General features: G+C 44.7%; 2 protein-coding genes across 5 annotated transcripts in view; one reads left to right on the forward strand and one right to left on the reverse strand.

The window, feature by feature from the left end:
• WDR37 (WD repeat domain 37) overlaps window positions 1-6337 on the reverse strand; it is a 43284-nt gene extending 36947 nt beyond the window's left edge. Inside the window, exons 1-2 of one of the 3 annotated variants that reach the window (XM_063415462.1) lie at window positions 6170-6336; window positions 1008-1039 (exon numbers count right to left, since the gene is read on the reverse strand). The gene's annotated coding sequence lies outside the window, so the exon portion shown is untranslated. Of the gene's footprint in view, window positions 1-1007; window positions 1040-1842; window positions 2022-6169 lie in introns of those variants that run through there. The other 2 variants (XM_063415477.1, XM_063415468.1) reach the window with 2 other exon arrangements.
• A 5925-nt stretch (window positions 6338-12262) lies between these two features.
• IDI1 (isopentenyl-diphosphate delta isomerase 1) lies at window positions 12263-18523 on the forward strand. 2 transcript variants are annotated; one of them, XM_063415486.1, is made up of 5 exons: window positions 12263-12399; window positions 13528-13691; window positions 14696-14788; window positions 16065-16195; window positions 16728-18523. In XM_063415486.1, the coding sequence occupies exons 1-5, from the start codon at window positions 12305-12307 to the stop codon at window positions 17043-17045; spliced, it is 801 nt and encodes a 266-aa protein (XP_063271556.1). In that variant the 5' UTR covers window positions 12263-12304; the 3' UTR covers window positions 17046-18523. The 2 variants fall into 2 exon arrangements, with proteins under 2 accessions (XP_063271556.1, XP_063271564.1); XM_063415494.1 differs by having other exon boundaries at window positions 12270-12399; window positions 13531-13691.
• Window positions 18524-18901: the final 378 nt, after the last annotated feature.

An 18901-nucleotide genomic window follows, 5' to 3' on the forward strand; every position in this document is an offset into this window, starting at 1 on the left:
CACATCTTCTTGTGCCATTCATTGCCTGTCACTGCCTGCATGCACACTTTTCTGCCTCACATCTGTATTTTCATGCCCCAGTACCCCCAGCTCTCTGCTGGACTGCTCTAATCCATTCACCCTCCAGCCTGCACTGATATCAGGGACTGCTCCAGCCCAAGGCACAGGACCTTGCAGTTGGCCCTGTTGAACTTCATGAGGTTTGCATGGCGCCACTCCTGAAGCCTGTCATGGGCTCTCTGGGTGCTATCCCTCCCCTCAAAGGATCACCTGCAGCACTCAGCATCAGTACACACAGATTTGGCAGCTATACACTCTAGCACACAGAATTTAAAGGGACACAGTCAATATGCACGAGATCACATCTTTGCAGAGTGAAATTCTCACGTTCACTACATAGAAGTTTCTACTTTGGCAGCTCGTGAGCAAAGGGAGCAGACTGGGTAGGAAAGTGTCTCTGTTTGGCAGCAGCACTTCACCTGCAGCCAGTGTCACTGCCAGGGACTGCCCTCTCCTCATGCAGCAGCATGACACACCACTCATGCACGTTCTGGAGAGGGCAAACATGCAGCTGTTCCCAGGCTCGGCAGGAGGGTGCACACAGCCACAGCAAAGCTGAAACCAAAAGGCCACAAGCAGGCATGTGCATACAGAGGATGGGAAGGAGAAGCTAAGGGGAATAGCTTCACTGCCTTTAATATTATTGTTCTGAATCCCACCAAACAGCCTTGCAAACTTTGAGTAAGGGAGCGATAATCAGAGTTTTTTCAGATCAAGGATTTAAATTCAGTTTTAAAATAGTGACAGTGTCCCTTTAAATATTAACTTCACTTTGACAATTTCAGAACTCTTCTGATTCTAATTGCAGCACTAAGAAGCTACAGGTTTTTCAAGAGCAGATTTCAAAACAGATCCTTGGCAATATGATGCTAAAAAAATAAGGTGCTCATTTCTAGCAGTTACCTGATTCCCCTTATTATGTAAGGTTTTCAAACAATGAAAATTACCTGTCCAGAATATCAGTGTCATGTTACATATCCTATGAAAACCATATTAAATATTGATTAGTGAAACAGTCAGTAGTACACAAACCACTCAAAGTCTTAAATTTTTGAAACTTTTGTAGTTAGAACACACCAGACAACAGGAAAGGGGTGATGAGGGAAAACATAAACACAAGTCAAGGCTAGGCACCAAATCCCAGTCAAACCAATTAAGAAAAAAGTACTTCAAAACAATCCATTATATATTCTTAGCCAGATACATTTAGTCTTAACTTTCAAGTGTTCCAAATGGGTTCTGAAAAGAAAAACTCACTAAGGTCACTTTCCTTCTAGCCAGTAATGTCCCAAGTAGGATGGAAAAACCACCAAGTATTGGAATCTTGCTTCCTCAATCAAATGAAGCTAAATTCACAGAAGCCAAAAATTAGAAATCAAGCATAAAAAAGGCTGAACAAAAGTACTTTCTGCGAAAAAAGGGAAAGGAGGAGAAGGAGGAAGTGTATTGCATTACTAAACTATTTTCACTAAGGGTGGCAGTTCACAAGTACTGCATTACTAAAAAGTGAGATTAAGAGACATACTGAGCTATTCTGCTCAGTCGTTTTGGAAAACACTAATTTGCATAGACTTCCCACAAAGATCTGTCAAAGCCTCGAGAGAACCTTTCTAACAATGTAAATCTGCAGAAGTAGGGGAGGAAAAGATGTCCCAGAAAACATCTATACCACAGGTGGTTACTACTTGCTGAATGCAAAGATAATCTGGTATTCCATATATGCTGTTTAATTAAACTCGCAGGATATTTTACAGTGTGTTAAATTAAAGTTCTGCCACCTACCTTTCTGTAACAGATGTACTCAGTCACAGGAAATATTTCATCAGAGTTAACAGTAAAGAGCAGATGTGTAACCAATTACTGTTTCAGTAAGCTACAACAGAGAACCAGCACCAACAAAGAGTGCACACTCTGGCCTTACCAGACTTAAAAACTCACTGCAGCAATAACTGGCCGTACTTGCCTACTTCTGCTCTTGAATACAGAACAAGAAGGCTGCTGAAAGCAGAGAATTCCTGGGGTATGCATGTTGCTGAAGCCAGGGAGAAAAGCTGTTTTAAAATGTGTCAGAGCACAGACAGAACGGCTACAGTATTGCATTTCCTTTTTTGTTCATTCAAGACAACACACAAGTCTGTAAAGGGAAAGCATCAGGAAGATTCAGCAATATCTTCCCCAACATCTCCCTGCTCCATTTTCTTTTAGAGTTCAGAAATAGTAAGAGTTACTATTTAAATGATTGTGTCAAATGAAAAAAAAAAAAGTGTATTTGTGTGTACTTAAATCTCTTCATCTCATATCTCCCATTTTCAAACATGGCTTAGTAGAAAAATTCCGTGTATATTACACAAAACACAAAGGCATTTTACAATAGTAATTATTGTCTAGTGCAGCATTAAAACCTTACAATACAAAGATGCCCGTTAATGTAGGGGAGTGTGTGGGTTTGGGGTTTTTTTTCCACAAAGCAGGGAGGGAAAGCAGACAGAGAGGAGAATGATTACAGTTATTAAGTTCTTAATTACATGGAACTCAGTTTGACAGCATTATTCATGAGTTAAGGGAATTTAAGTATCAACATATGCCACTACACTCTTTATTAATATGCAAAGAAATTAAATTTAAAGGAGTAAAACTTCCATTTTGAGGTCTTCAGTGAACAATTTGCTTCAGTGATGCTATACATTCAAGTGCCATTAATTCAATGCAAGCCTCAAGACTACAGCACACCTGAGAAAGATCAGACTACCAAGACTGCTTTGTAAGACTAGTTGTTTTGCCAAAGGTAAATATTTAGGAAACAAAACCATTCCTGATCATCATAGATGATGCTAGAAACATTAATGTGTGCTCAAAATGTGAAATCTACTCAAGCATTACAACATTGATTTTTCTTTTCTAAATTTAGTGTGGCTTTCTTTCAAATGAAACTGGATGTTCCTCGAAATGTAAAAGGGTAAAGCAGGCATCCACCACTGAGAGTGACAACCTCCTTTCAACAGAAAGCAGGGTAAAGAAGCTGCACCAATAAATTTTAAGTATGTTCTACAGCTGAAATCAAGGATAAAACTTTAACACATTAGTGAGTACCTAATATAAGCAAGCTTCTAACACCAACATCCAAATGTAAGCCAGCCCAGTTTTGCTGCTAGCAAGCTTTGATCTTGCTAGTTCTACTGTGTCAGCAAATGCTGCAGTCACACCAAAATGCAGGGCTGACCCAGCCTGCCATACACTCTGCTAAAGCAGGGAATGCTACTCTCACCATACAAGCTTATTTTATCTAATACTAAACAACAATAATTAGCAGACTCAGATTTTTTTTTTTTACTATAGTAGAAACCTTCCTGGGTCCACTAATAATCATCAGACTAAGACCTATTCAGTGAAATTGCTGATGTCCTGAAAGCTTCCCTTTGAGACCAGTGCCACCTGTGCTCACTGAGGATGCTCCTTGTTTCCACTAGTTCAAACGGTGCAAGGTACAATATAATCTTAGGTTATACTAAATTACTAGTTACTAACCTATCAGTATATATTGTAGCTTTTATTTATAGGTATCGATGAACTGATTTTATTGAAGAGTCCAGCAGACAGCATCAGGTCCTGCTAAATTACTAACAGCTGGTTAACTCCTAAAATATGTTTGAAGGGAACTTTATTTCCTCAGCTGTTTTGCAGACACTGCAGCTCCCATTTCTGTATTAGCAAAGCCCTAGCAGCCTAGAGGTAGCCTACAAGCAGGCACAGGAATGCAAATATAAGACCTGAGGGTGAGGAATTCTAAGGAAGTTCAAGAGCAAAGGCCAATTTAACCAGGTGTTTGTTCAAGGAAGTACTGTACCACACTCAGAAGCCAGAATCTTATTCTGCTAGTCTCTAAACAAATAATACTCATGTACTTGTTTTGGATGTATTAGATGAATTGCTATTATGGTCTTATTCAAGCACAGTGGCCACAGTATCACTGCTCTTCATCTGGGAATATATTACTTGCCAGTAATTTAGAATCTTTTAGTTCTTAAGACTTGAGCAGAACCAAGTAATTTTGACTCTAACTGTAATACATCTAGCAAGCTCTTCAGAAGCACCAACAAATAATCTCAGCACATTCTTGAAGCATTACCTCATATGGTGTAGCACAGAGAACGACAGAACCTACCAACAGTCCGTGTATGAGCACTGTGAGCACCCAGCCTGCCACCTTGAACAGCAGGCTTAAAAATACTCAGTGCATATTGCCTTAGGATCAGAAAACACAAATCTGGCTTGCAGGGAGACTATCTGATTCCTATACATTCCTCAGTGGTCATTCACAGAGCAGTGACCAACTCTCCTCAGAGGGCTTTGAAGTGTTTGCCTCCAGAAAAAGCCCCTCACCCTGGCTTTCACCTCACTAGACAACCTACTAGTCTTAGCTCCAAGACTTAAAATTCCATGACATAAAATGATCCTAATCTCATCTCAAATTTATAGAATCCAATACCACTTAATTCCTCCTTACTTGGCACATACTAGTTCTGGCTTGCAATTTCAGGATTTCATAGAGGTAAGATCTTGTAAGACATTATCACCACACTCACAATATTTGTCTTGTGACTGTACCAACAAACTTAAGCATGTCAGTCCATATTAAAGACTGCATGTTTCAAACAAGTCCTAAATTAAATAAATAGATGATGGAAAGGCCTGTCTATATTAAAGAGGCAGCCTCATCTTAGAATCTTTAGATTTAGCATGATAAACCTAGTTCAGGGACATACATACACATAAACAACTGGCATTAAAAAGACAATCAACATTACAGCTGGCCTCTGCCTTGAATTCTAATGTTTGGTGCCAGCACCTTTTCTTAAAATAATTGCCCCAGTCCACAACACACAAAGCTACTAAAGTTATTACAAGACAGGTTAGATCTGACACCATGCACAAAGATTACCTAATCTAAACTACTCATTAGAAAACATTGGGGGTACTTGGGGTTACCAATTCTGTTTCAAATCATCAAGAAACGCCAACAGCAGTCTTGCTAGGAAAGCAGTTTCAGAAATTTGCTTAAGGAGAATGATGCAGTTGTAACATTGTAAAATGGGTGCCTAAACAATAGACATTTGTATCATGTCAAGATGTACTCAATGACACTGAACCACTTCAAAGAAGCTGTTCCACCAGTACCTAACATAAACCTTCCATGACATTACTGTTACAGAAAGCACACTTTAACTGCAATAACAAAATAAATCCGACAAGCTGGACAAGAGAGACAAAAACACACGTACGAAGTTTCTCTTTTCTCACAAACACCAAGATGTCCTTGAGCCACAGATCAACACTTAACTTGAAACAAGTTTTCCTCATCTTTGCATAAGGAATGGAACCTAACATCCACTCAACCTCTGAATACATTAAGCATATCTAGTCTTCCCTCAAACTTATTTTCACAGGGATTTAGCTCAGAAAAAGAGAGAACTACTGAAGATGGCTCTTTACAGACAACTTTTATCCATCCTGGACACTTCCATGTCATCCTCCCACTGCTGAAGGCCAGATTCGCCCCGTGCCACCACAAACGGTGCTCCCCTCATCATTTAGCTGTGCCTCACATCAGAAATTTGGGCGTTTCATTGTTCACTCCGTTTGCACAGATGTCAGAGGACCTGAACTCCACCTGTAAACTACTGGGGCTCTACGCCTGGCCTGTCCTTAGGATACGCAGCAGCACACGAACAAAGTTAGCGCCAGGAGCTCCTCAGCAGCACCCTCGGCTTCCCCACCCGCAGACTGGAACCATCGCTACAGCCGCGGGCTGCAAGCGCTCAGAAACCGCGACACACAGAAGAGGAAGGAGAGCTTATTTTCGGTTATTTCGGGTTTTTATAAGAGAACGTGCAAGTCATTTCACGCGAAAATAAAGCGGAACAGGACGGGCAAGGGAGGGGGTGCCCGGGCAGGAGCCCCGGGTTGCGCCGCGGGCCTGGGCGGCGGCGGCGGCACCGCGCAGGGAGCACGGTGATGGTGCCGCCGCCGCTGCCCGGCCCCGCCCGGAGCCCCCCGCCCGGGCGGCCGCGAACATGGCGGAGGGTCCGCGCCCCGCTGCCCCCGCACTCACCTGTCAGCCACAGCCGCGGCGGCGGGCGGGGAGGGGCAGGGCCGCGGGCGGCGCGGAGAAAGAGGAGGGGAAGGATGAGGACAACGAGGAGGAGGAGAAGGCGGGAGGGGCAGCAGCGGAGGCAGCAGCAGCAGCGACGATCGCGGCGCCGCTCGGGCAGGACGCGCCTCCCCGGTGCCGAGCCCTCACGGCGACATCCGGCGGAAGCGGCGCGGCCCCCGCTCCGAGCCGCGATGGCGACGGCTGGCACCGGGACAGCCTCACGGGCGGCACGGCCCCGGGCTGGGCAATGCCCCGGCCCCCGGGACAGCCTCCCTGCCGGCACGGCCCCGGGCTGGGCAATGCCCCGGCCCCCGGGACAGCCTCCCTGCCGGCACGGCCCCAGGCTGGGCAATGCCCCGGCCCCCGGGACAGCCCGCGGGCTCGGCAAGGCCCCGGGACAGCCCTCCCGGCCCCCGGGACAGCCTCCCGGCCGGCACGGCCCCGGGCTCGGCAGTGCCCCTGCCTTCGGGACAGCCCCGCGGGCTCGGCAGTGCCCCCGCCCCGGGACAGCCTCTCTGCCGGCACGGCCCCGGGCTCGGCAATGCCCCGGCCTTCGGGACAGCCTCCCGGCCGGCACGACCCCGGGCTCGGCAGTGCCCCGGCCCCCGGGACAGCCTCCCGGCCGGCACGGCCCCGGGCTCGGCAGTGCCCCGACCCCCGGGACAGCCCGCGGACTCGGCAGTGCCCTGGCCCCTGGACAGCCCTCCCGGCCACCGGGACAGCCCCGCGGGCTCGGCAATGCCCCGGCCCCGGGACAGCCCTCCCGGTCACCGGGACAGGCCGAGGGCTCGGCGGTGCCGCCGGGCCGGGCAGGAGCTGCCCTCCCACCACCCCACTTCTCGGCCCCGGCGCTCCCCGGGTCACCGTAGTGCCACAGGTTAAACAGCGGAGCTGTGTGTCGGTCCCAGCCATGGGGTAACTGTGTTCCTTTGCCGTTACTGTTACCGAATTAAAACTGCTGCTGCCGTAGTTAGTCAGGTACCTCCAGTACCACTGGGTCAGGTGGAGTGACAGGGGAGATGAAATTTTCCTGAAACACCACTGGAATTCGGTATACTTTTAATACAGAAGGGCTGGGAGATACCGAATGTAGAGTTTTTGTACTGTGACTGCAGAGTGACAGAGGCAGAGGATCAAAGCTAACCACGACGTTCTGCAAGTAGGCTGTTCACTCTGAAGCCTACAACACGTAATTGAAATGTGATTAATTCCTCTGCTGATTAACACTTTGAATAAACCTCCACCTAAAATTCTTATTCATTGTAGCAGATAGTGAAAGTCAAAAGAGGCCTTGACCTAATTATTTTCTCTCTTCCAGCAGATTATCTTAACTGCCTTAGAAGAGGTCTGTAAAAAGGCCAGAAGAACATGTGCCAGTGAGAGCTGGAAAAATTACATTTTCTTTTAATGTGCTTCCCAACTACAAGTCTGCCTGCAGTTCTCATTTGTCTTTTTTCCTTTCTACTCACTTCTGTGCGTGTCTTAAAGCTGTATTAAACAGCAACAAAAATAGTGGTTTACCTATTTACTAGCATATTTCCCATTACTGGAAGTCATTCTCCAAAATCACCAGCCTAACTGGTTGAGAACATTCCATAATTTTAACCTATTCTCTTCTTCAAAGCCACTAATAAGGGGTAAACTAAATAGCTAAATGGCTTTAAGGAGTGGAAAAGAGAGAAGACTGCACAGGCAAAAGGAGAGGGACAAGAGATGGAAGAGAGGTGCCCAGGAGGAAGCCTGAACACAACCTGACCAAATGCCCCAGTTTGAAGCTTTGAATTCTCTGCAGAGTTGGTGCAGTTGTGGGTGGCTCAGCAATCTTAGCAAGTGACAATTCAAGTTCTCAGCTGTTCAGAAAGCTTCATAACTAGAAAGCTTCATAATCCCTACCAAAATTACTTTACCCTAAGATAAAATTTCTGTACTGTAACAATTTTACCTAGATATATATATATAGGAAAAAAAATGTCCAGCAGGAGTACAAAGATCTACATTAGAGATTTCCTGGGGAGAACACCTGGCAGCTTTCTTCTCTGGAGCAGCATACTCCCTCAGAGCAGGGGGCATTACAGATGAACTTTTTTTTTACCTGAAGAAATGCAAAATACTGAAATGAGGAAAAATGGGCTTAAACAACATTTTTCTTGGTACAGGGTGCCTCACCTGAAAATTAACAGGCCCTGTATGGATGCAATTGCTTTTTCATGAGAAGAGAATGACAAATGGCCTGTTGTCACTCTAACTCTGCTACTGGTTTGGTTTTGTCACAGCACTACAAGAGTAGCAGGCACTGTGTAATGTACAGGAGCAAGTACAGAACAAAAGACTGACCTGCTTTTCACAAACTACCTGATACAAAACAAGAGACATAGATAGTAATACAGGAGCCTAGGGAAACAGGTCAGTACCAGTCAGCACCTTTTCAACAGCTAAGATTTTTTTAATAAGCATACAGTAAATAAAGTGGCAAAAGTTAAGTTGTCCTGGACAAATCTACTTCTGCACCCAGGGCTGGACTTGAAAGACAAAATAGAAGGCTTGGGAAATCAGCAACAAAACAGAGTAATAGCTGAACCTCTGAAATCAGCATTTTTCAAACCTGTAAATGTAGCAGGAAAAGGCAAAGCCTTCTGTCCAGAGCTCAAACCAAAAGAAATAAAAACAAAATCAAACCAACCAAAAAAATCTAAGGGAGAAAAGAACTCAAGGATTATTTCTCTATTCATATATGAAACCTCCTAATAACTCCTTCCTAGAAGAGTGGTTTCCTGTACCATTATTCATTCACCTTATGTTGTATAAAAACATTTGGAAGCCATCCATCATAGCACTCTTTCCATCAGCTTGAGATAGCAGAATGAAATGCAAATACAACATCCTACTTATACATTTAGCATATATGTATTACACTCTTACTACAAAGACATCTGTCTTCTCTGAAGCAAGCTGAAGCCAACCCACTTCCCTGAAAGAGGCCTTTTAAGCAGAGTCAAGGGAACAGCAGATTAGTTAAGACTGGGAAGTATTTACCTCTCATTTCAGATAAAACCCAGGTTGTTTTTTACTCAGCACATGAGTGGATCATTTAGACAAATATTTTCTGAAGAGCTATGACTCCAGGCAGGAAAGGACTCACAAGAGGAATTCTCTAGGGAGACCAGGAACAAGGACAGCTCTGTAGCTGAGAAGGGTGAAGTGGAAATCTCACACATCAGAGCAAATTAACAGGAAGCTGAAAAAGAAGAGGTTTGGATGTTAAGGGGGAAGGAGAAGTCCATTAATTTTCCTTGGCAAATCTGAAAACTGAGGACAAGCATTTTTCAGGAGTTTATGCATTCTAGGCTGGGGTCAAATCCCAGGTTCATTCAGCATTTATTTCATCTTGTAGCTTGTCATCATCTTGTTTAACTTGCTGGATAATTAAAAGGTTTTCCTTCAGTTTGGTGGGGGTTGCACTTCATTTGCTCTTAGGAGAGATCAAAAGTCTGTCAGTGGTTTGCAGCTGGTTGGATTTTCAGGTGAATGAAAGACCTTCCAGTCATTACAGGAAACTGTTTTTCCCTTGTTAGCTGAGTGAAAACAGCAGACTTCAGGAGATACAAAAATTAAGACTCAAAAGCATCTGTATGTCACTTCAGGCATTCTGTTTATGCAGGGCGGAGTAGAAGTTCTGAGGTTACAGTGAAGTGCATACCACTACAAAAATTAGCATGCTTTATTTTCAACACAGAGAGCTTTGAAGGTGCAGAGCAAGTCTGGAGGGGAGCAAAAGAAAAGATGATACAGATGACATAAAACACCTGATCCTGAAAGTATCTGATTAAAGGCTTGGGAAGTGTTTCCCTTGTCTGTTTTGTGAAAATTGTTTTTTCTCTGTCATCCTTCATCCCTGCTTCTTTGCCTCTTATTACCCACCCAGACTTGTTGTCACTTCTTGCTGCTCACCAGCGTTGACTCAGGTGAAGTGCTTAGTTTGTCTGTGCAAGACAGGAACTGTAATTCTTTCTGACTTTCAGGTTCTAAAGTGCCTGTATAGAAGTTTTCAGTAGTTATTACTAGGAAGAAAAGCCTCTTTTCTCTGTCATCTATAAGGACATTTTTCCTGGTTTCCCTCTGCTGTGTAGCCTGAAGATCACTGTGTACAGCTGCTAATGTCCCATGCCAGTTGTGCCCCAGGCACAGACACATCTCTGTCTCCCAGAGGAGTAGTTTCTGTTCTAAAAGAGCTTCACTCGCAGCAGAGCTGCTTGTTTAATGCTGATGTCATCATATGGTTTGTATGTCCATCTCAGCAGGGGTTTTTTTGATAGATCTGTCTAACTTGTTAAGTTACTTTAGGAAAATGAAAGAAAAAAAATGGCAGTTTGGGGTTTTTTTTATCTGGAACAATGAAACGAGGAAGTGATCAGTGTGGTGAAGGATGTTCTCAGTATTTCTTCAAAGCTCAGTCTCCAGTTACTGTGGTTTTGTGCCAGTGACTCAGCAATAAGTAATCTGTAAAGTAATGAAAAGTAAACTCAAGGTTCAATAAAAAGCAATCTGTGTACATTTCTGTCCTTTCTGAGTACATATTTATTATCAACATTCTTGTGATAACATTAGATTTGTAGTTTATTAATGAACAACCCAATATTAGCATTAGTTCTAATGTTTTTATGTTATGTTTTATGTAGTTAAAAGGATATGTAGCAGCCAACATATTGCTACAGTAATTTTTTTTCCCCCACTTTTGATGCTCTGCTGGTTTCAAGTGGCTTTCACTCAAATCACCTCCACTTTTCTTTCTTTCTTTAGTAAGCTCTGCTCAGGGGAATGCTGTAAGTAACCCCCCTCCCTGCCCCCATTGTAAAATATTAACTGTCCATTAGAACATTTGTGCTATTTATGATATCTAAGTGACAGGCCATATGTCCTGTTCACAGGAAAAATCAAGCAAACCAGACTGAAATGCTGGAACTTGAACTGAGAGAGAATCAGAGAGAGCCATGCCTCCAAGAGATGTTAAATATCATTTCTAAGCTTTTTATGACATCCAGTCATAAACCCAAATCTGTGGACGAGCAATAAACCAGCAAAAGTCTTGCTGAGAAGGTATTTCACTATGGTGTGAAGTTTCTAGAGGCTGGTATTGAAGTTTTTCTAGTTTATTCTCTGTGCATATCCAAACTCCCCTATGTGACCAGTTCACCTTGCCATCCTGCCTGTGCTCCATTCCTACCCAGAAAGTGTTTCTTTCTCTGCCCCTCAAGAGCTCACTGAGTCAGGCAATTTCAGAGCTTGAGTAGCCCAGAACTGCCTCCCACAGCTGTAGCTGTCAGTGCAGGAGGGGAACCAGCATTCCCCCTCTCCCGGTGCCACAGGCTGAACCGCTTTAGCTCGAAGGATGCTACTGCGGATCAAAGAAAAGCATCCAGGATTAAACGTGCCCAAAGCACACTGCGGTCCCGGGCCTATGGCCCCCATCTGAAACACTCCCAGAAAGGAGCAGAAATTCGGTGCTGGAACTGTTTGCCACAAACATTGGCACACAGTCCTTCGGTTTTCGTGGGTGCGTGAAAAGACAATGAGCAGCGCTGAATGTTAGAAATGTCCAATCTTTAGACATCGGAATGGGCTGCCCAGAGAGGTGGGGGAGTCACAGGCCCTGGAGGGGGTTTAAGCAAAGACTGGACGTGGCACTCAGTGCCATGGTCTGGTTGGCCTGGTGGTGCTCGACTGCAGGTTGGACTCGATGACCTCAGAGGCTTTTTACAGCCTCATTGATTCTGTGATTGCCCGCTACCCTCAGAAGCCAAAGGCTTCTACCTGCTGAGGGAGCCCGACCCCGCTCCGACCCTCCCCTGTGCCGGCTGTGGGCACCGCTGCACGCCCCGCCCGCCGGCCCGCCCCGCTCCCATTGGCCAGCTGGCCGCCGTTCTCTGTCTCTATTGGCCAGCGCCGCTGGGGGCTGTGTCGCGATTGGCCGCGCTCTCCGCCTCTCCCCACCTGTCACTGCTGGCACCGCCCCCCGCGCCGCAGTGGGGCGATCGGGCGATGCGGTGACGTCAGCGCCGGGCGGCGGCGCCATTGGCGGGCGGGGTGTGACGAAGGATGTGGCGCGCGCTGCTCCGGGCCGCGAGCGCGGCCCCTCGGAGCGGCCCCGACGTGAGGGGAGAGCGGCGGGCGCCGAGCGCACGGACAGCGAGGTGAGCGCGGAACGGGCACAGGCACTGCTGCCGAGCGGGCCCAGCGCCGTCACCCTGCCCCCAGCCCTGCCGAGGCGCGGCCGAAGCTCCGTGTCCAGTTCTGGACTCCTCTGTTCCAGAGAGACGCGGAGCTCCTGGAGCGCGTCTGTCGGAAGGCAATGAAGGCGCGTCTCTTAGAAGTAAAGGCTGAGGGAGCTGGGTCTGTTCAGCCTCGAGGAGAGAGAGCATGAGAGGAGACATCATTAATATCTATAAATATCTGTGGGAGGGTGCCAAGGGAATGGTCCTCATTGCTGAGCAATAAGATGAGAGGCAACGGGCAGAAACTGATGTACAGAGATTTGCACCTGAGCGTGAGGATGAGCTCCTTCCGGTGAGGGTGGGCTCCTCTCCCGGTGAGGGTGGGCTCCTGTCCCGGTGAGGGTGGGCTCCTCTCCCGGTGAGGGTGGGCTCCTCTCCCGGTGAGGGTGACCGGGCTCTGGCAGGAAAAGGTGCCCGGAGTCCGTGCGGAGCCTCCCTCCCCGGGATGCTCCAGAATCTGAATGCAGTCTTGTGCCGTGTGCTCTGGCATGACCCAGACAGAGCAGGGAGGGTCTCCCTGTCACCCCTGTGGCCGCTTCCAGCTTGACCCATTCGGGGATTCCTTGGGCAGCCGGGAGCACGCCCGCGGCAGCGGAGGCTCGGGGCAGGGCGGGTGTTGCTTTGGAGGTGCCTCGGGTTGAAACGCTGTTACCGAGCCTTTACAGACGTGTGGAGAGGAGAAATCCTCGTGCACAGGATGCCCGCTGTAAGTGTAGCCAGAGTTAGTGGTGCACAGCTTGAAGTTTGGAACTGGAATTCCAGCCACTGACAGCTGTTAGGCTCGGCATGGCTGTCCTGCAGCATCTGCTGCAAGGGCTTCCTGAGAACTAAAAATGTTACAAGCACCTGCCAAGTGTTGCTGTATTTGTCTTGTATTTTTATTGTGGATAAGAAATTTCAGGAAGCTAAGAACATCTAAACCCTTTAAAAATAAAATTGGTGTGCAATTTACACTATGTCAGAGAAACAAGCCATTGGGTTATTTCTCACACTCTGCCCAGAACCTTGTGGATGCTGTTTTTAGTGAATGATTCTTATTGTCTTCAGTAGAACTTGTGCTACCATCACGATGCCTGAGGTAAACACAGATCACCTGGATGAGCAGCAGGTGCAGCTCTTGGCAGAGATGTGCATCCTTATCGATGAAAATGACAATAAGATTGGAGCAGAGACCAAGAAAAACTGTCACTTGAATGAAAACATCGACAAAGGTACGGCTTGCTTATCTTCTAATTGAACCATTAAGTTGATTAAATATTTTCAGAAGCGTAGTCAGAATGAAATTAAAGCCTTAACCTCAGGTGAGTGTTGGATCAAATGAGAGCAAGCACCCCCCTAGGCCCCTCCTCCTCAGCATAAAATATTTAATGTTAAAATTCTACAGAATGGAGGAACACTCAATTGCCAAGGAGAGAAATGTGTGGTTGCACGTACAAGCTTGATAAATGTTTTTAATCACATTTTGAAGATAAAGTAGTATTTTTTCCTGTTATGGATACCTGATTATATGTAGCTTTTTCTAAAGAATGCTTTTTGCTTCTTTGCTGAGTTCTTTTCAAATAGAAAAGGATTTCATTTTGAAGTAGTTCACCCAGAGTTCTACTTCAAACCCTGCTAATAGGAAATCAGGTTTAACTGATTTGGGGTTTACTTGAGGTTGGTCAGATTCAACAGTCTCTCATGGTGGTATGTGAGAAAAGGTGGTCTCTTTTTATGTACTTGGGGAAAGCATCTTCCTGAAGAGTGAGGAATAACAGACTCAAAAGGTGAAGAAAACAGCAATTATACTGTTTTAAATGGAGCCTGTTTTCCTTCTGCTTTTGCAATTTTTGAAGAGTGATGAAATTCCATACAGTTTTTATGGCATTTTTGAGTAATCTCTTTTTGATTGTAAATTTATGGATGCCAGGCTGTCCTTAGAAGCTTGCCCAAATGTGCACATTCAGAATGCTGAGCTGAATGAGTTTAGAAGAACTCCTCTGTTGCATTTTTGTTCTAGGAACTGTTCTAATCTCATGTTTTGCATAAGCTGTCATAGAAACCTGAATAATAGCTCTTGAGTTACTTATCAAATCCCTGGGGTTTAACATATATTAATTTTAAATTGGACTGTGTAAAAATGAGGCTGCTATATGGCCTTAACTGTCTTCATATGATTTTTTCTCTTCTATTAAATATCTCAGTTTTGTTGATTGTTTGTTTGTTTTATTTTTAGGTTTACTGCACCGAGCTTTCAGTGTTTTCTTATTTAATACGGAAAATAAACTGTTGCTGCAGCAGAGGTCAAATGCAAAAATTACTTTTCCAGGTTAGTACTGAAACGTTGTATTTATATAAATATTTTATTTAGATCAATATTTTTAAAAATGTATCAATCCAATCCTGCAGTGTAACTCATTCTGAGGTTTTAGAATTTAATCCTTTGGAGAGGACATGCTTCCAATACTTCTAAAAGTTCCAGATATCTTGTGGATGAAGTAAGATAATGGGAACACTCATATATTGTTTTATATATATATTTATTTATTGGGAAACAGGTGTTTCCTGACATGTTTGATCCTGTCCATGCAAGGACATGCAAGAGGGTGTGGTGTTTAGCCCCTCTGCTGCCAGACATTTACTGGAGCTGAAGGAATGGCTCTGGTGGCTGTGGAGAGTGTCCCATTGCATGGGTAAAAGCTGATGTGCAGCACAGCCCTGGTGCCTGGGAGATCTGTGCACCTTTGTCTGTGTCTCCACAAACACTTCTTTAACTCTGCCAGGAGTGAGACTGTGTGGCCAAACCGTGCAGTGTGTGACTTTTGAACACTCCTGAACTATTGCTGTCAAATGCAAATGGAGAGGCAGAAAAATAAGGAGTGGAATCAAACAGAAATCGCTTACATGAAACATGCTGGGGAGAGCATGAAGCTGTATGTTGCAGAGTTTTCAATGGAAAACAAAATCAGGTGTTTCTAACTTGAGGAAGGACATCCTTTTTCCTTTTTTCCAAGGCAATCTTTGCTTTAGAGATTGTTTTTAATTTTTTCTTTTTCTGCTAACCAGTCAAAATGCTCAAATGTGGTTTGTAGATATTCTAACTCTATTTTAGATGCTTTTGAGCTTGACTTTTATAGATAAAAGGTTGAAACAGAGTATGGATCAATTGTCCTTTAAACACAGGTATAAACTTGGTATTTAATTCTACTTACTGCCAGCTGTTCTTGAAGCTCTGAGAGTATTTTTCATTATCCTGTTATGTATAAACTCTCAAAAGTAATTTTAATTAGCATTTGAGAGGTAAACAAGGTCTTAGAGACACTGGCTCTCTAAGTAGATGTGTTTGGGATATGAATGCCTGTCCTCATGTGTATCAAAACATCAGCCTGCAAAGCAGAGGCAAATCCCAGTGCAAAATATATAAAGGAAAATAAGAGGTGTTAATATCTCCTTTTGTGACCCTTCTCTGCAGAAGAGAAATGAAACTGTGATGTATTGAATAACTGGTCTTTGTCTCTGGGGGATTTTGGTGTTGTGGATTTTGGGTGGTTTTTTTCCCAGGTTTTTATATGTGTCAAAAATGGACTGATCCAAACTTGTTGCAGATTGTTTTACCAACACTTGCTGCAGCCATCCTCTGAGCCACGCACAAGAACTGGAAGAGAATGATGCCATTGGTGTTCGGAGAGCAGCTCAGAGACGGCTGAAGGCAGAGCTGGGAATTCCCATGGAGCAGGTAAAGGAAGGAGGGAGAAACAGGAGTTCTGGCCAGCATTTGCCAGTTTACAGACTGTGTCTGGCAGACAGAGTCAGCCTCAAACCTCAAAATGAACTTCTCTTTGGAGGTGCAGAGAACTGAGTGAACGTCAGAGATCCCTGAAGGGCAGGGTTAGGTTCTGACCTTGGCTTCAAATCATTGTCAAGTCTTGTCCTTGGGAGGTGAGGGGTAGGTGCAGGTGTTTGTGTTCACCACTGCTCAGTGAGTGTGCAGTAAAGCCTGGTAAACATTATTTAAAACAGACCATATGGGAGAAATACACTCCAAATATTACAGGGTGAGTCTGGCTAGAGAAATGCTGTGCAATTCATGCCATCAAACTGCTTTAAATTATTTTTTCCCTAGTAATTCTTTGTGAAAAAGTGCATTGCAGTTGTACACTTGGGAACAAATGATTTCTAAGGAAGAGGATAATAGCTGATAAATTGTGCTGCAGTGCTCAGCAGTGCAATTCCCCTGGCAGCACTTCTGACAAGTATTTTGGTTGTAGGTAACTCCAGAAGAAATCTTGTACCTGACACGAATTCACTACAAGGCCAAGTCGGATGGGATCTGGGGAGAACATGAGATAGACTATATCCTATTTGTGCAGAAGGATGTGACACTGAACCCCGACCCCAACGAGATCCAGAGCTACTGCTACGTGACACAGAGAGAACTGAAACAGCTCTTGGACAAAGCTGCCAGGAATGAAGTGAAGATTACTCCATGGTTCAAGCTGATAGCAGAGACCTTTCTTTTTAAGTGGTGGGATAACTTGAATAACTTGAACAAATTTGTTGAGCATGAAAAAATACACCGAATGTGAATAGCTGGGATAAAAGGTGCTAAAGGCTAGCAATGATGTGTTGTCTCATTAACACTGATAAATCATGACTTAAGTGCAGAGAATTGGTCCACATGGAGCATGTTTGGTTTATACAGATGTTGTTTTTTCTTCTGTCTCTGTCACCTCGTCTCCCTCATCCTTGGTTCTCTTGGGCTGTTAAGATCTCCTGTAGAATGGGTAACAGCAGCAGCAAACCCCGGGTTCCTCTTCCTCCCTTGGCAGTGAAGGATCCTCAGCCCTGCACCCCTGGGAGGGAGCCCGGGCGCCTCCTGCCCAGCTCAGGCAGGACTGGGGCGTTCCCAGTGACCTTAACCGTGCCTCAGTGATTACACATGGCTGTGGGCTCTGCTGTGATGCTGAGAAGACCAATTGCCAGAAGAGAAAAACAATTCAGAGTAATCAGGATTATTTTTAATTGCAGAAAGCAAATCTCTTCAGCTACTGTACTCTATAATTAACCAAACCCATAAAAGCTTAAGTAATTGGATTGCCTGTGTGGAGTAAGTTTGACTTTGAAGTGCTGACTTATGTGTTAAAGCTTTAGATAATGAACAGTGTTTGGGGTTTTTTGCCCCACAAGGCTTTTTGATTAGTTGATGGCTGAGTACTGCACATCTGGAATTTTTAAAAAGGGTTAATTACAGCAAATGTAAATGGTACCTTCTAATGTCAGTAGTCTGTCTTTGGAGACAGGATGTGCACTAAATGGCTCTTCTCCATTTTCCAGAAAAGAAAGGCATCGTGATACAAGGGCTTTCTTTTCCTGTAATAGTCATTCCCAGATAACTCAAACCCACTCAACCCCAAAATTCAAGACTGACCATTTGTGGGCTTACACTGGGTCTTGATGTCAGTTAATTAGAAATTGTACCAGAGTACCAGAGCCAATCCCTTTTGATCTTGCAGTCAATTGCTAGTAACTTAGGAGGCTTTTTAAATAAGACAAATACTCAAGGGTGCTTCAATTTTAATTATAGACTAGCAGGGAGGGAGGGTCCTCAAAAAAGTTTGTGATTTCTTCTGTTAGCACACTACTCAAACTAGATTTTTTAAATACTCCCAGAGCCTGATGAAATAGGACGTTTGTCATACCACTAATCATTACAAGCAAACATGATTCTGTGTCTGGATTCAGGGTAAAATAAACTTTTTCCAGTGGTCAAGGTTTCTCTTTTTCATCCGTGTGGTGACTGCAGCACTGAAGCTTCCATGTACCAGCATCTCCTGTGGCTCAACACTTTAAGGTTTTAGAGCCAAGTTTGTTGTGTATGGGCCAGAACAGATGTATTGTTTCAAAGCAAATAATACCAGGTGAGGGAACAGTGATGTGATGTAGCAGCTCCCTTAATTCAGTGCAGCCATGTTATCCAGCTGTAGGCTTTGGAAAAGTTCTCAAATATTTTTTAAATCTAACTTTATAAATAAAACGCCTGAACCCTTGGACTGTTGTTTTCTTTTCAGACATGAAGCCACGTGGAGAATAATCTCTGTCATTGCCACACTGCAAGCACCACCCTGCCCATTAAACACCCCTGAAGCAACATGGTGTGGGCAGGGCAGCAGGGCACTCTGTTCTACTGGAAAAAAGTTCTGTTGTTCTAGTTCAGCTTGCAGCAAAAGCTGGCAAAGCAGATCAGGAAGAAATCCTGTGCATACTGAAAGAAAGGTTTTGCTTAACAGTTCCTCAAAGTCCCTTGGAAGTTTTTCTTGACATTGCTGTTCTTTACAGCATTACAGAATGCTTTAATTCTGAATTTATTACACAAAGGAGATGTGAGGAACTCTGTAGATTTACACATGATGCAGAAGCTGACATCTCAACAGTTACTGCTTGT

This window comes from Prinia subflava, chromosome 1 (genome assembly GCF_021018805.1).
Source record: "Prinia subflava isolate CZ2003 ecotype Zambia chromosome 1, Cam_Psub_1.2, whole genome shotgun sequence".
In the NCBI taxonomy this organism is placed as follows: Eukaryota; Metazoa; Chordata; class Aves; order Passeriformes; family Cisticolidae; genus Prinia; species Prinia subflava.